The 17,644-nt window shown below is 42.8% G+C and overlaps 1 protein-coding gene across 1 annotated transcript in view; it reads right to left on the minus strand.

The window, feature by feature from the left end:
• The window catches only part of CERKL (CERK like autophagy regulator), a 421,375-nt gene that overhangs the window by 331,845 nt on the left and 71,886 nt on the right, over positions 1 to 17,644 (minus strand). Inside the window, exon 2 of the mRNA XM_069225454.1 lies at positions 1,541 to 1,786. Within this exon, the coding sequence (XP_069081555.1) occupies positions 1,541 to 1,786 (246 nt within the window). The remainder of the gene's footprint in view (positions 1 to 1,540; positions 1,787 to 17,644) is intronic.

A 17,644-nucleotide genomic window follows, 5' to 3' on the forward strand; every position in this document is an offset into this window, starting at 1 on the left:
TGGCCACTCATTGCTATCTACAAGGTTTTGTAAACTGGCTAAAGGAACACTGTACTCTGTCACATTGGATGAAATGTAGAGAAACCAACTGATGATGAGCGTTATCTGGACCAGCTGTTGCAAACACACTTCACCATGCATCAAGAGTGAAGTTCCATCCGCTAAATAAACTGTACCATCTTGTCATGTCTCAGTAGGTGTTGGGCCCAGGTTCAGCCTTGAAGATCACCTTAAAGTTATTATGAAAATCGCAATGGTGTCTAAAAGTCATCAGCTTGGCTTTAAGGAGGGTTGTTAACCAAACCTGATTGTCTGAAGAACCTATCATATTTATCTAGTAGACTATCGGGTATCTTTGAGGCCAATAAGATATCATCAGCAGACAAAAGGGTTTAAAAGCATAGGGCCTGATTATGACCTTGGCGGATGGGATACTCTGTCACAAACGTGACGGATATCCCGTCTGTCATTTTACAAGTTCCATAAAATGTGATGGAATTTGTAATAGGCGGGCGAATATCCGTTACATTTGTGACAGAGTATCCCATCCGCCAAGGTCTTAATCTGGCCCTAAATCTGGTTTAGTACAGGTGCAATAGTTGTGCAAGCACTAACCCTCTCTACCACTTCATTTAAGTACTAATTGGGTTTATGATCTCCGAATAAGAACGATAACCTTTACTATGGATGCAGCTACCAGAGTCCAAATCTTGATACTGCTATTAAATAGGCCAGTGTGAAATTTACATTATGCTCCCATAATTTTTCCTAATCTCAGTAATTTTGTGTAATGAAACGCGAAATTCACAAAATGACACTATTATGTCACATTGCCTAAATACCCCCTATATACAGCAAAAATTGAGATAGACGCACAGGAACTAAGCAAATTATTGGAATGTGAGCAGCTGCTGTTTCCGGCACTAGTGTTTATGCACTTTTCAATGTTAGCAAGATATGTGTCCTTGCATCCATAACGGACATTAGGATGCATTTTTAGACCAAAATGTAATTTCAAATGTCTGTTTTGCATTTTGTGTAATAATGTGTAATTTTGCTTAGACTTTCCAATGCACAGAATTACGTAAAAGCGAATTGTGAACACCCATTTAAAAGAGTCATCCTACGATTCAATGACTGGCACAAAAAAACATATGTCTCTAAATTAGGGTGTGGTTGGAGGATAAACCCGCTACTTGCCTTGAGAATTCAGACATAGACCTTTCGCAAAATTAAAATATCAATGTTGTCAAGGTTGAGTTTTATTGCGGATAAAAGGCACAGGAAATGTAATAATTGGCAGGAAGAGAAGGCAAATTGTTTAGTTTTCTGATTGGGTGCAATGCACTGTACACACTTAAAACATCAAAGTTTATTAGCAACAATAAACACAAACACAAAGTATAATTGAGTTCTCCTGAAAGACATCTTTCATAGATATGCTTCAGATTTAAATGTAATGTATCATATCTTGATGTGGTAGTTCTCGAAATGTGTTCACTGCATGTATTGGAAGTATTGAGTTAATACTAATACTCACCATTTAAAATTTCTTTTAACTTTTTGAACCATACATCGCAATGGTCCTCACTTGTATTGCCAAGATCGATGGCAGAATCCTTTAATTTGTTGTGACCTTTTCTTAGGCATATAAAAATTGTGATACCCAACAATGTTCCACCTTTGTGTTTTCCAGCACAACAACGACGCTTCATTTTCACAGCAAACATATCTTTTAAGTCCAGAAACTCCTCTTTCTGTTGGTGATTTAAATTAAGATCCTCACCTGGAATGCGAAAAGAAAATAACATTAAAATAATGTGTCTATAAGCAACATTATTAAATGTAGTAATCTAGTTTAAGAGAATGAAGTACTTTTCTCTAAGGCTTTGATCATTCAAATCAAATGACAAATACATGTGTGGCTTAAGCATAGTAGAAGTGGACCAAGTGGGAAAGGTTGAGAAAGTTTCTAAATTCTTCCTTCGTATTTTATATCATTTTAGGGCAAGGCCCACGAAGACACAATCAGGGATAAACAACTTTGTGTAAACAGTACTTTTCAAACAGCATATATATATATGACTTTGGCTGTTGACAAAGACCGTTATGGTTGAAACGTGACAAGCCTTGTAGAATGGCTTTGTAAATAAATCTCGTCTTTATTTCAGCAACTGTTGGGAGTGCAGTTTTTCTACAATTCAAATTGATATATATATATATATATATATATATATATAAATATATATATATATATACACACACACACACACACATATATAAATAAAACCTACTGGTGGTCGTCAGTAGGTAGTTATAATTAGGACAATCTTTCCAAAGAAAAAGTGTTTTTTGACTTCACTATATCTTTGGCACCGTTTGACAAATGTTCACAAAATTTTCCCAAAAAAGTGCCCTGTTGATTCATGTTGAGCATGGAAAGTTTTGGGGTGATCCATCAATTGGGGACCGAGAAAAGGGGAGGTCAACAAAGTTGCTTTTCCCATGTTAATTCCTATAGGACCTTTAAACACGACTACAGCCTGAAACACTAGACGGAATTACACCAAATTTGTCAGAAAGCTAGCTTTCTGTATGCAGATTGTGCCTTTGGTTATTAGGTGTAAATCCGTTGAGTAGTTTATGAGAATTTTCATGAATGTGCATGCCAATAGCAGCGCTGTAATTGGCTGGCCACACCCTGACTAGAAAGTTGTGGCTGCCATTTGAGGTTATGGGAGAGGGTCCCCAGGGCGGAAAATAGAAATGATAAGTGGTATAAGGGGTCATGGCGGAGGTACCCTGACCCCAGGGGTGTGAAATAGGGGTGCTTTACAGTCAAATTATAGTTTCAAAATTATTTTTCTTCACCATGCGTGATATTCACAAAATCATTTGCTTATACATGCACTCAGAGACTCATGCAGCCATTCACACACCCACTCAGATACTCATGCACCCACTCAGACCCACTCATAGACACACCCACTCAAAAAACCATTGACAAAGACAGGCTCTGTGGCCAACCCTCGCTGTGCAAGGGCAAAGGCTGCACACGGAGCAAGGTTGGATGATTATAATGGCTTGGCTGCAGGTCCTGCAGCCAACCCCCACCTTGCATGGCCTTTGGCCGTGAGCAGCGATGTATGGATTAATCTATAATTATTTAAATTACTTTACGTGAAAAATACCATAAAAATGAACTGAAGAAAAAAAAAAGGTTACAGGGGCGTTATAGTTAGGTTCTGAATTTACTCATACAAAACCATAGAAATTCAGCAGTTATAGCTAGTTATTTCAAGTAACTATAACTCACGCCATATGGTAACTATAACTCACACCTTCGCCATGCACAGCCAACTACTCCACATATTATATCATTGATGACAACTTCTATGGCATCTTTGATATTATCACTAACATTTGCAATAAAATTATTGATGAGAAAACTGTGCATGGCAAAGGCGCGAGTTATAGTTCCCTTAGGGTGCAAGTTATGGTTACTTGAAATAAATCTAACTATAACTGCTGAATTTCTATGGTTTTGTACGAGTAAATTCTGAACCTAACTATAATGTCCCTGCAACCTTTGTTTTTTCAGTGAATATATATATATATATATATATATATATATATATATATATGAAAAATAAAAATAAAAGCTATTCACTAACATTGTGCAACAACTAATGAGCCCAGTGAACACACTGCTGCTCCCGGTGTGCATTTTTAAGCAGAGAGTCCTTTGTCAAAATCAATGTATGCAACAAAGCAAAAACAGCACATCAATCAAGTTACAGTCAAACTGTGCTTCCAGGTATTAGGTTGTGAATTATGTTCATGCTTTACTATGAATTATCAGTCTGGTAATATTGCGTGGTCACTTGATTCAAATATCCAGCCAAACGTGCTTCATCCTTAACAATATCCAGACTTTTCCAGGCAGAGAGTGTAAATACAAACTATAAATAGCATCTTCACATCATTTTATCCATTTTATATTTTTTTTTTTTGCTAGATTTGTTTATTTGGGTTTTGTGGGTAACAGACATTATGAACACTGTATAAAGATTATACATGTCATTTGTGGGAGATCAGCTATGTGCATATAGGGCTCTGGGATGTTGAAATGATCTCAAGGAGTGGTGTTGGGGTCCTGATTCCATTCTAGGAAATGTAAGAACTCGTTTCCATCATGTCGTATTGAGACATGCAGTCATGGATCTACAGAGTGTGATCATGGGGGAGTTATGCAACAGTGGGTCTTATACCCAGGGGGAGGGGGGAATGTAGTTAGCATGTGGGGCTTGAGGGGAGAGCGCGGAAGGTACATTGGGCTGGTGTCCTTTTGGCAGGGGGGTACACTGGGTGTGGGTCTGGGCATTCAGGCCAGGTTGCATTGTATATGGGTGCAGCAGATCTGAGTCTGGCACTGAGGATGGCCAAGTTCATCGTCTCAAGTTGGTGCTGTTTCATCAGTTGTGAGGAAGGAGCCCCAGGTCACCTCAAAGGTATCCAGGTTGACGTTATATGTTGTGCATTTGAGTCTGGCTACCCTGTGGAGTTCTATTCTCCATTCATTGGAGGTAGGTAGGTACAGTAGGTGCCTCCAGTGTCAAAGGATGAAGAGCTTTGCCACAGCAAGGGCAGTTGCCATCCACGAATGTTTGTGTGTTTTCAATTCTGAGAAGTTAGAGACATTATGTAGAATAGCAAATTGTGGGGAAGCGGAAATGGAGATGGGGCAACAGCGGCAGATCCGGGACGATATGTTCATGCAATAGTTTTCCAAGATTCTGGTACAATCAGAGTATGTGTAACAGATCACAATAATTGGTGCTGCATCTCCAGCATCTGCCATGGGTATCAATTTGGCCCGCCTAAGCTTCCATAGTGACCAATATCCATGTTGAAGGATTTTGAAATGCAGCAATTTAAGTCGGGATTCCCAGAGGGCTTTATCAGGCCCAGCCAACAGAGATGCCCAGCCCTCAGGTGAGTAGGCTTTTCTGTGCTTTATTTGCCACAACAGTCGTGTCGTAGTTGAGGGTCCAGAATTGGAGAATTTAATAAGGACCCCAGAGAGGCCAAAGTCCACTCCCCAGTAACATCCCAGGGCTTGGAAGTATTGTAAGATACGCGAGGCAGGGTTTCTGTTGGTGCAGTTCCAAGTGTAGCCCATAGGCGGTCTGTCGATTGGCCATAGCTCCAGTGTTCCATGGGCCAGAGTCTGAATTCTAAGCGGAGTGGTAGGAAAGTCTTGAGTAGGATGCCATCATACATTTGAGCCACAGAGTCAAGCCCTCGAGTGTGCCGGGACTCCCAGGAGAATGGTGTGCCACCAACGCATAGGGCCGTATTGAACCGTAACGGCCCCTTCAGATGTAGAAACAGAGGCACGTCCCCTAATCTGTGTGACTCTTTCAAGCTTCCGCCATTGCCGCCAGGACTGGGTTAGAGGCCATGTTCGGTGGGAGGGAGACAGATGACAGGGGAGGGAGACAGATGACAGGGGGTGGAGGACAGGACAGATTAGGTGATGCTCTAGCCCTGTCCATAATGGCACATCCAGTTTTGGCCCAAGTGGGCCACTACTTGGGAGAGTTTGAACATGCTAGGTGTTAGGATTTCAAGTGGGGGAGTCACAATCTTCCTGCCATCGTATCCACCCAGATATGGGCAGCCTGGAGCCTAGGTTTGTGCCTCCTCCATATGCAGGCCTGAAAATCTGCATGTCATATCCTTTCACCTAGACAACATAAGAAATATCAGTCTGCCATCTTAGCAATGTTATAGGCATTCTGCATGTTGAGAATATGCAATGTGATTGGTCCTAGTCACAAACCAGTGCAACATGTGATCTTAAAAGTTTGGACAGGGAAATGCCATTAGGTGTACAACATATCAAGTATGATTGTAAGGAACCACTCGCCCATGATTAGACCATTGCCAAGACAATGTACTGAAATGCTGAGCTTGATAATAATGTGATACACCAAGTGCAGAAGTGAAGGACAAAATGGTGGTGCCAACAAAAAATTGCACCTATGTTGTCCTGGAAGAAAGTGAAAATGGCTAGAATAAAAGACGTCCATGAAAGAATCAAAATATCAATCAATCAATCAATCAATCAATCAGAGAATTTGTAAAGCGCACTACTCACCCGTGAGGGTCTCAAGGCGCTGAGGGAGGGGGCTGCTACTGCTCGAACAGCCATGTCTTGAGATGTCTCCTAAAGGTATGTAGGTCCTTAGTCTGATGCAGGTGGGTGGGAAGAGTGTTCCACATCTTGGCGGCGAGGTTGGAGAACAATCTGCCACCGCCGGCTGTTCTGCGGATGCATGGGATGGTGGCAAAGGCAAGGTCGGCGGAGCAAAGCTGTCGGGTCAGGGTGTAGAAAAGCCGTCTGTTGAGGTATTCTGGTCCGGTGTTGTGCAGTGGCTTGTGAGCGTGGGTGAGGAGTTTGAACGTGATTTGCTTGTTGATGGGGAGCCAGTGTAGGTCTCTCAGGTGGGCTGTGATGTGGCAATGGCGGGGGATGTCCAGTATGAGGTGTGCGGAGGCGTTCTGGATGTGTTTCCGTTTTTTCTGGAATTTGGCCGTGGTTCTTGCGTACAGGGTATTGTCGTAGTCCAGCATGCTGATCACGAGGGCTTGGGTGACCATTCTTCTGGTTTCCGTGGGGATCTATCAACAGAAATCATAACCTTTAAATGCTAGAGGATAAATTAGCCATTATGGATCAATTACATGTTTCTAGAAAGCATACACAAACAAGAACTCACCTCCCTCCATGTTAGTCACCCCAAACATCTTGCATTTCACTCTCTGTGTTTAGTCCCATTTTCACTGGTTTTACTTTTGAAAAACAAAGTGTTTCAGATCCACGTAACCTCACTAGCTCCAACCACAGGAGTAGCTATGATCTTATTCACAGCTTGAAACTTGCCACTGGGGTCCCCAGATAGGTCATGTTTTTCATTATAATCAATAGGAGTAGGGTAACTAGCATCACTGTGGCCTACAGCACCATATGTACTCAGAATCTTTCCTTTGATGTTCGTGTGGGGTGCTCACATAAATTTTCTCACAAGAGCATATTGATACATATACCAGTTATCACTTATGGCAGTTAATAACTTGCTTGGCTTTGGATGTGGTATCAGCATTACATTTGTATGACTTGCACACATTCACAGCTTATCGGTATACAAAGCACTTCCCACATTCAAAGAAGCCTGTCAAGTCCGACTACAACGATGAATGTGTGGTTCTTGGGGTGACTTAGTAGCTGGAACTAACTAGATCTGGTTCTGTGAACCCCATTCTTTATCAATGTTTATTTATGATACGATGCGTTCTGTCATCTGCGCTGGTCAAAGCAAGAATGCGGTCATCATTATCCATCTTTTTGGGTTGGATATTAAAGTGATTCAAGTTTGAGGAGTGCTAATTTAATTCTGACTTTATAAGGGTGTTCATGTCATACCAGTGAACAAAGCAAAATCTTGTTCTTTGCTACAGGTTCCAGAGTTCCTCAGCATCGCCGCTTGTGGCGGACAGTATGTATCATTGTGTTACATGATGCAATCTTGCAGTACAATGCACTGCTCAATCCGTCGCAATACATAAATAGTGCAAGCGCTTGATAAACTATCCTTTTTTGTACTTTGCCTCAGTAAATTTGATGTTTTACTCATTATTGTTAATATAATTGAAAAATACGTCAAGTCCAGCATTATTAATTGTCCACGTCATAAGAACATCGTTAAAAAGATCAAGCTAATGAAATATTTGGAGATTGAGACACAAGGGGCATGAAATTGTATTGCAATGACATCACATAATGAGACATAACACACTAGTAGTTCTCGGATGCCTAATGATCTTTGAAAGTGAAGGGATGTAAAAACTGCTGTGAATTGTAGGAAGCGAGCAAGCCTACCGTTTTCGAGTGGGGTTCAGTGTGGGGGGACTGGTGTTTTTCTTCCATCAGATACAAATTTGAACAAGCATTTGCAATGCAATGGGTCTCGCATTTGCTCGAGTTAGAGCTATTAGCGTTGTAAACTCCTACCCGGACTTTTCTTGCCACACAAATTGAAAGGAAAAAAAACGAGTGCGATCGCGCTATGTAAAACGTAGCGTGATCGCGCTGAAATTGTAAACCAAAAAACAGAGCTTGATCGTGTTATGTAAAACCCAGCGCAATCGTGCTGCGTGGAAAATAAAAAGATAAAGTAGTCCGGAAACCATGCTGAAAACATGGAGCCTCGTATGTTTTCAGTAGTTGGCCGGTGCGCTCGAGGAGGGATAAACACCGTAAAAGGCATGACAAGTGCATGCCTTTCACTAATGAAATCAAGTGGATTTTAAAAGGCAAGCCCACGAACCAATGAAAGTGACAGACGTGACAAGGGCGTGGTTAAAAGCCCAAAGAGAGATTACAACAGGGATGGAGCACTTGTGCGCTCGACCTTAAAAATGGGCAAACAGAGCATTTTACAAAATAATTTTTACTTGCTACAAAGACCATAGATTGACAGGAGACACTTATGAAATATTTTGTTGCAAAATGGGGTGCACAGAAAACTTGACCCTAATTAAGGTGTTAGTAGTTCGCCCACTCCAAGAATATTTTCACAGAACAGTGGCAAATGGTACTTTTTCAGCATAACTTCCCTTTAAAATATCTAAAATGTCCCAGGCAATGCAGATGGTTCAGAAAAAACAATTTCACATGGCTGATCACTGTTCCACCTATTTAAAAATCTATGGCTCACCTTTCTTTCTGACAAAGGAACCTCGTTTCCTCATTTACTTACTTTTACAACGTATGGAAGCCTTTGTACTAGGGTGCCTGGATCTTCTTGAGATCCTACAGTCATCTTAACTGTGGAGAACTCTTTTTGCATTCTACATTCTAAAAAGCCAATGGAGACATTTCCAAATTAATGTGGGATGAAACTTTTAGAGTGAAAAACAGGATGCATGGTTACGGCGATGGTATAAGGTTCTCCAGACAATACATTGCAGCTCACGTACCTTCCTGGCACAGATAACTGTTAAAATGACATGTTAAACAAGGTCAAACAGTTTAGGGACTTCTTAACTGAGCTGTATGGTTCAAACCCTAAAACAGGAAAATGTTTTCAAAATCAATCAATCAGGATACTTGTATAGCGCAAGCTTATCACCCTGAGGGGTCTCCAGGCACTGGGGGTGCTGCTGGTCTCATCAGGCTGTGGCTGGCAGTCGAAGAGCCAGGTTTTGAGCTGCTTTCTGAAGTCCTTCAGGGAAGGCGAGGTGCGCAGATGGAGGATTGGAGATTGTTCCAGGATCTGGTGGCGAAGTGAGAGAAGGGGCGCCTTCCATAGCACTCGTGGGGAATGTGGGGGAACATGGACCTGGGCAAGGGAGGCGGGACGGAGGTCTCTTGTAGGTTGGTGGAAAGAGAGGCGGTTGTTGATGTAGACGGGTCAAGCATCGTGGGGGCTTGCATGCGTGCGTGAGGAGAATGAAGAGACATCTCTGCTGGATGGGGAGCCAGTGGAGGGCCCTGAGGTGCGTGGTTGGATTGTGGGTGGTGGATCGAGGGCGAAGGGCCACCATGTGTCATTCTAGGGGGGAGGGCTTGTTCACGAAAATTAGGATCTCTGTTTTCTCTGAGTTTACCTTAAGGCAGTTGGTCCTCATCCAAGAGGCAATGTCGGTCATAGTGTCCTGTAAGTTGGATCGTGCGGTACTGTTCTTGTGAGAGTGGATGAGCTAGGTGTCGGCATAGAAGACGATGCTGAGTCCATGGGTGAGTGTGATGTCGGCAAGTGGAGTCATGTAGATATTGACGAGGGCGGGGCTGAGGGGGAGCCATGAGGGATGCCACGGATGACGCCTTTGGGTGCAGAGACGTAGGGAGGAAGAAGGATCCTCCTGGTTCGGCTGGAGAAGAAGGAGGCAATACAGCTGTGTGTGTTTTTTTGGAGGTCGATGTTGTGGAGTCTGGAGACGAGTGTGTGGTGTGAGACAATGTTGAAAGCCCCGGATGAGTCAAGGAAGCACCTGATGTCATATGCGATAAGCACGGTTTCGGTGCTGTGATTGGGCTGGAATTCGGATTGGTATGAGTCAAGCAGGTCGTTGTGTTCGAGGTGGTACGTGAGCTGGTGGTTGATGGCCTTTACCAAGACCATGGCGGGGAATGCGAGGAGTGAAATAAGGTGGGAGTTTGCTGGGGGTCTGCTGAGGGTTTCTTGAGAAGGGGCTTGACCTCAGCATGTTGTTGTGAAAGTAATCCAATAGCATGTCACAAAGGACTTGTGAGGGGTGAACTGTGTTCTCTGTGGCGGCGGGGCAGATGTATTCTCTGATGATGCTGAAGAGTTCTCTGGCATGGTTGGTGCTTGCTTCCAGGTGGGTGGTGAGCGCTTCTTTTGTGGTCTTTCTGAGTTGGTGGTGGTATCTTTTGAGGGTGATCTTGAAGGCGTTGAGGTTGCCAGTGGTCTTGTTGGATCACCAGTGTTTCTCTAGGCTTCTGCAGTGCTGTTTGAGGGTCTGAAGTTCTGATGTTAACAATTTGGTTTGCGTGGTGGGCTTGCTCCTGGTGTTTTTTTTATTAGTGGGGCGATGGTGTCGGCAGCTGTGGAGATCCAGCTGGAGAAGTTTTGCACATGGAGTTCGAGGGTGTCCGTGGGGACTGGTCTGTATTCTTTGAGGACGGTGATCCAGGGAGTTTCTGTGAAATGGCTCTAGTTGTGGCAGGGGAGCATGGGGGATTTAGTCAGGACTTCCAGTCATTCCTCGATGATGAATTGGACAATGTTGTGGTCAGTCCAAGTTATCTCGGAGGCGTGGGAGAATTTGGTTATGTTGCTGGGGGAGAAAATGGGTCCAGTGTGTGTCCTGTGATCTGCTTGGATGCTGTGACCAGTTGAGAGAGGCCGATGATGCCCATGTTGTTGAGGAGTGAAGCTGAGTTGGTGTTGTTCGGTCTTCTAGGTGGAAGTTCTGGTACCTCAGGAAAATGAAGTAGCTGGAGTCGATAGCTAGGGGGGCGATGAATTCTAGGATGGAGTTGCAGAAGCTGTGATGAGGGGCAGGGGGTCTTTAGGCAAGTGTTCCTTTGATGGTGGTTTTGGAGTCGTGTTTGTTTTGGAAGTTGAGGTGTTCCATGATCAGTGTAGTTTTGACGTCTGTGGCTCTGCAGTGGAGGAAGTCCTTGTGGATGATGGTGATGCCCCCACCGTGTCTGCTGGGGCGGTAGTGGTGAATCATCTTATATCCGGGGGGTGTGGCAGTGGCAATATCTGGTGCAGAGTAAGGGGTGAGACAGATTTTGGTAATGAACATGATGTCAGGTGTGAGGGTGGTGATGGTGTCCCAGATTTCCATGGCATGCTTGCAGAGGGATTAGGCATTGAGCAGAACGCAGTGGAGTTCATTTTTATGGCTTGGAGTCAACAGGGTGGAGGTTGCGATGATTCCATCATTGCAGGAGAATGGCAGTTGTGGCAGGAGAAGGGGCCTTCGTGGATCGTGGTGAGGCGGTGCTGCAATTGGGGTCCTGGGTGTTTGGCCTGAGGTCCTTGATTTTGTCAGACGAGTATCAGGACCGGGTTACTGAACCAAGGGTCCTGGCGCTGGGCGCAATCCAGGTGCAAACGGGCTTAGACAGACTAGCCTTTGGCAGCGGCCATTAAGTAGGTCCTGTGGGAGGGGGCGGGAGGGGAGCAAGGTGGGAAAAATGGTGAGAAGCTGGGGCACAGAGGGGGGCTAAAAAGGGCAGGAAGGAAAAGGAGGCTGGGGGGCTGGAAAGGGGTTAACAGGAGGCAGCAGGGAGAATAGGCAGCAGTGAGGACAGGCAGGGCGAGCACAGGGCTGCAGGCACTATGTAGCGCTATGCAGCAGTGTCCTAGAGAGCACCAGAAGAGCACTGAGGGCAGGAGGACTTGGGGAGGGGGCTAGCAGGCAGCAGCAAACAATGGGGCAGCAGTCTGGACAAGCACTGGTCTGCAAGCTCTATGAAGCACTATGCCCTGTGTCCTAGAGAGCATCAGAAGAGCAGGGAGGCCTGTGGGGGCTGAAGGGGCTGGCAAGCAGCAGCATAAATGCGGCAGCAGTTTGGGCAGGCACTGGTCTGCAGGCACTATGAAGCGTTATGCAGTAGAAGCCATGCGCAGAGACTAAGGGGAATCTGGAGGGCCTGAGGATATATTTGAAGTTGTTGATGCATGGAAATACAAACAACTGGCTTAACATAAAGAAACCCTCTCCAAATTTCTGCGTGCAGTAATAAAGCAAGGTAAGCCTAGCGAGCTTTCAATTGAAGTTAGAGTTTTCCAAGATTTGATTCAAAGATGACAACACTATAAGACTGCTGTTCTTGTCTTCTTAAAACTATGGGATCAGGATACGTGTGAAGAATATAGTCTCTCCTATCAAGTGGAATATCTTCAATGTTTGTGCCCATTGACAGCAGAAAGGAGGAGGATTTTTCTTATCCTCTAAAGCAAATATGTTTATTCGGGGACAACTCAGACCTGAAAATACAGGCTCACGTCCCTCTCCCACTGACTGGAGACAGTTAAAACAAAGTATGGCAGAGCGAATAGGTCTGGCTTATGTGTCAAACGCTTTTCGCCTTGTTAATGTTTTTAAGCCAATATAGTACAGCGGCGCAGCTATGCTCTACAGCAGCACAGCTTCTGTGCAGCATTGCCGAAAGTTAAAAGAAAAAAGGAAGCGATTAGACAATATCTGCGCTGGCTGAGTCAAAGTTCTTTTTAGGGTTGAGCGCGCAAGCGCTGTAGCCTGTTGTAATCTCTCTGTGGGCTTTTAACCACACCCACCACACGCAAATCAGGGCTTGCCTTTTAAAAATTGCTTGATTTTATTTGTGAAAGGCATGCATATGTCATGCCTTTTCCGGTGTTTATCACTCCTCATGCACACCAGCCAACTACTGAAAACATATAAGGCTCCATGTTTTCAACATGGTTTCAGGACTACTTTTTCTTTCTTTCTCCTATGCAACGCAATCTTGCTACACATTTGCTTATATATTTGACTGCGAGCGAACTCTTCTGTTTCATTTTGTGTGCTCCTTCAGGCTCATGGCTTGGTGCTTTAAATCAGCTTCATTATGTAAAACTGTATTACTGTTCATTTTATGTGGCAATAAAAGTTTAGGACTTTACAACGCTAATAGCTCTAAGTCGAGCAAATGTGAGACCCATTGGACTGCAAACACTTGTTTTAATTGCTGTCAGGAGTAAAGGTGGTTGACAGACAGCGAGGAGGATGGAGGAAGCACAACACGGAGGGCGGAGTGTGTGGGAAATAAAGTGCTATGCCGCGGCTAGTGGTGTCTGTGTGATAGCCTTTTTTTTGTTATGGTGGGTGTGGGCGGGCAGATGATAACACAGACAAAGGAGGGATAGAACAGGACAGGAGAAAGTCATGGGGCAAGTAAAGGGCTGTCTTTGCCGGGCGTCTGGCTGGGGACCAAAGCAATAAAAAGCAGAATAAATTAAAAAGTTACTATAATATTTGTCTCCCAATGTATTCCGTCATGGGTTTACAGGGTTTCTAGAAATGTTCGAATGGATCTTTTTTCTTTTAAAAAATGTATTGAATTATACATAGAGTAACAAAAACAATATTCCGCTACATCAGCTGTAATGGCAGCGGAATCAGTGTTTCACCGGGTAGGCAACTTACTCATAAATGCTTGGTATTAGGTGATGGTGAATAAAACCAATATAAAATTTAAAAAAATTCATATAGTCCCTCCTGCACCTTTTCATGGTGAGTAGGAGGGGGTTTAAGTCTACAAAGAGGTATGTTGGCAGTAGAAACGGTGTGGTGTAGGAGAATTACAACAGAGTGACATAAATACAAACTGAATCGAGTCATATATCTGCCATCGTCACATGCATCGCGAGATAACAAGTTAAAGAATGGCGGAATGTTATGTAAGTGCTCCAAAATTGCATGGATGGAGGGGAGGGGTTGAGCACCTGCATAATTATTTTATTCTGTTTGTTAGAAAATACATTTTAACATGATGTGCATTTCAAGTGGCGCAATACACAACCCATATAAATTCACGATAGCACATTAACACGCTTCTATTTGGTAATGCGATGTCTTTCAAACAGAGGCTTATAGTCATATTTTCTATTTTTTCATTGGTTTTTTTTCACACAGTTGGTTAATTAGTAACCAGTTGGTTATTGTGTGGCTTTTTACATCTTTAGCCAAAATCTCACATTACTCAGCTGTGTACTGGACACCATCTGCCCTTACGAGAGATTATGGGACACATCAATTGAATACCTTAATTTGTTTAATTCACCTTCCAATTCCTGTTGTTGGATTTTCTAGAAGAAAAATCTAATTACATGGAATAAAGATAATCTTGCCTGCCAGGCTGTGCGTCCACGAAAGCAAAACACAGCCAGTTTGAACTAGGTCACAGAACTGCTGACAGGATCATTTACAGACATGTACGTATTCAACACGAGGAGCATGTTTAAAAGAAAATACTGCAGCAGAGAACACCCGAAAACACTTATTACTGTAAGCATAGAGCTTGTTTGGATCCACATTGGCACATCTGTGATTTAGACCGTAAACCGGATTAGAGATGGATTTGTCTGCTTGACGCTAATTGAGGTAGCAGGTTCGGCACATGGCTACTTCTCGAAATAGTGCACGAAAAACAAGCTTGCCGGTGAACGTCCGACAACATATTTTATGCAAAGATTTGTGCTACACTAGGTTTTGAAGCAACGGGGGTATCCTGCAGAGCTTTTAACATTTAGATTCACCGACTTAATCCGCTAATTAAGGAAATACAATTCTGTTTGAATAAACTCACACACTGTGCAAATCAGCAGGACTCGGGCGTAAAACGTGAGCTTCTAATAAATATTTGGAGCCAAAAACAATCAGGAAAATGCAAATAATTAAGAGGATATAAGACCAAAGGAACGTATTGCAACATAAAATAATAGGGACGCACAGTAAAAAACACAATTCACGCCTAAGGACATTTTTTGAAGAAAACAAGTGGCACATATTGTGTCTGAGAGAAACTTAGTCCAATAAAAGTGACCCGATATGCATAGGATCTACGCAGGATTTCCAAACTTTGTCCAAATACGTTTTCGAAAAGGGTGCATTTAAACACCATCTATACTAGTAATAGTAATAAGCTGTAAACATTCATGATCACATGAGAGTACAGCCACAAAAGAGTTCAAATTAACAAAGCACACGATACAATCTTCACTAGACAAAGGAAGGAAGGAAGGAAGGTAGAATTAATTGGATGGTCTGCTTTGTATAGTGCAAATCATTAGCCTTGCGTGTCCTGGCACAGGAAGGAAGTGTATTCCTGTAATATATGTAAAAACATATCCAGTTTCATTACTTTCTGGTTGCCCTTATAGCATGCACACTACCTCACACTAAGGTGTCTTGGCAAACAGACATCTTAAAACAAGAAAATCATTAGACCTTGGAAGCAGAGGGGCCGGCTCCCTTACATTCGCATAAAAGTAGAAGTTAGTAACCATTCTGTCTACACCAGTCTCTAAAATGACAGCCGTTGAACTACGGCTGCCTTACTACGAAGCTGCATACAAGATTTATTATCATAAAGTGTTTTTCGGGGCGCTTTCAGCTCGTAACATATAATAAATGAACGTATCACTGAGTATTAACTATATGTGGTCATATATGTGTATACTGATGTCTCCATCTGCATTTCTAATTACATTATAGGGTTCCCTCCAAGAGGAGGCTTTCATAAGGCGAGAGCCTTAGGCCTCAATTAGTTTTTGCATGGTTTGAATGATTTACTAGGCAATGGTATATGTAGCCTTGTAGAAGGCCTCAGACCCTTGTGGGCTTTAAAAGTAGACATTTCCTCCATGACAATTCGGCTTCCCATGGCAGCAACCATCTCCTAATTTTTCAGACAGAGGCAGAGAAAGATGCCGGTCGAAAAAAGAAAGAGCAGAAAGTACAAGGGGAAAAAACACCTCAAAAAGAAAAAGGACACCAATCTCCAAACAGGGACAAGCAAAACCCAAAAGGAATAGTGGATTCGAGTAACCATAATTTCACAGAACACCAAATACAGGTACTGAGCAAGGGGTTGGGTTTGATTCCCTACACCAAAACCTGACATATTTCTATTGAGAAAAAAGCTGGCAAAATATTTTTCCCACATTAGACTTTCTGCCTTTTTGCCAATCAACTTATGGTCTGGGAAGACCAGGTAAGGAATACTGGTCTCAGGAACAAGTCCCAATTTTACACCCTCTACCCTCAAGTGCTGTGCCACATGAGCTGATAGCATCTGAAAAGGCAGTCACTGATGACACTGAACAGTTACACAACCAAAATGACAAAAGTTTCCATTACCTCAATAAAAAAGAGCAGGAAGCTATTAAGGAACTGGATAAGCTTGACAACATCATCATAAAACCTGCAGATAACGGCGACGCTATAGATGTATTGTATTGAATGTCTCAAACTTCTAAATGATTCATGAAATTACAAACGTTTAGACAGAGATCCAACTAGAGACATTATGGAAGATATAAAAGTTATGGTCACACAGGCAAAAGATAATTAATGGATAACAGCTCAGGAGGCAGATTTTCTCATTGTAAAACCCCCCAGAACTCCACACTTTTATGTCTTACCCAAGATATATTAAGGCAAGACCCTTCCCCCCGCAACCTCCCGAGACCAACTGTATCCAGGATTGGATCACTCTTAGAAGCACACTCTAAATTTGTGGATTACTTCCTAAAAGCATTGGTACCACAGATGCCTCCCTATATAAGGGATACTAAAGACATTAAATATCCTTCAATAGGCTGATTTTGACCCAAGTACGGGTTTACTCATGAATCTAGACGTGGAGGCAGTGTACACCAGCATTCCTAAGCAAGCTTCCATCAAGGTTTTAGAGACTTTATTGAAAAAGCACTATGGCATTCCAGTGCACCGACAGATTTTATACTAGATTGTGCCCATATGGCCCCCACCCGCAGCTAATGCCACTTTTTATCTACAGATTCATAGGACATCAATGGGCAGCACTTTGCCCAAAGTATAGCATGCCTCTACTTACACAATTATGAAACTACAAACATCTTTGACAGTAAAAATCCATTAACCATCAATAAAAAATCTAAAAAAGATATTTTGATGACATACTTATTATCTGGAAAGATGATGAAGCAGAAGCATCTGAATTTGCCAGATGGATTAATTCAAGGGACAACTTTTTAAAATTTACCATGACACTAGAAGGAAGTCTTTACGTTTCCTTGATTTGAGCATCCAAGTATATGACACTAGGCTCAAAACGGAAGTATATTATAAGCTGACAGACTGCAATAACCTCTTGAGGTATGATACCTTTCACCATAAATCTCTAACGAGCAATTTGCCAGTAGGTAAATTTCAAAAGGCGGAACTGCACTGAAAAGAGGGATTATGATCAACATGCAGAAATACTGATCAGAACACTCAAGAGAAAAATAAAACATGCACCTTATAAAGAAGGCTAGAAAAATGTCAAAAATCCCTCTTGCAAACAGTGAGAAAACAAAAAAATGATCGC

The sequence above is a fragment of the Pleurodeles waltl genome, chromosome 3_1, assembly GCF_031143425.1.
Source record: "Pleurodeles waltl isolate 20211129_DDA chromosome 3_1, aPleWal1.hap1.20221129, whole genome shotgun sequence".
NCBI lineage: Eukaryota > Metazoa > Chordata > Amphibia > Caudata > Salamandridae > Pleurodeles > Pleurodeles waltl.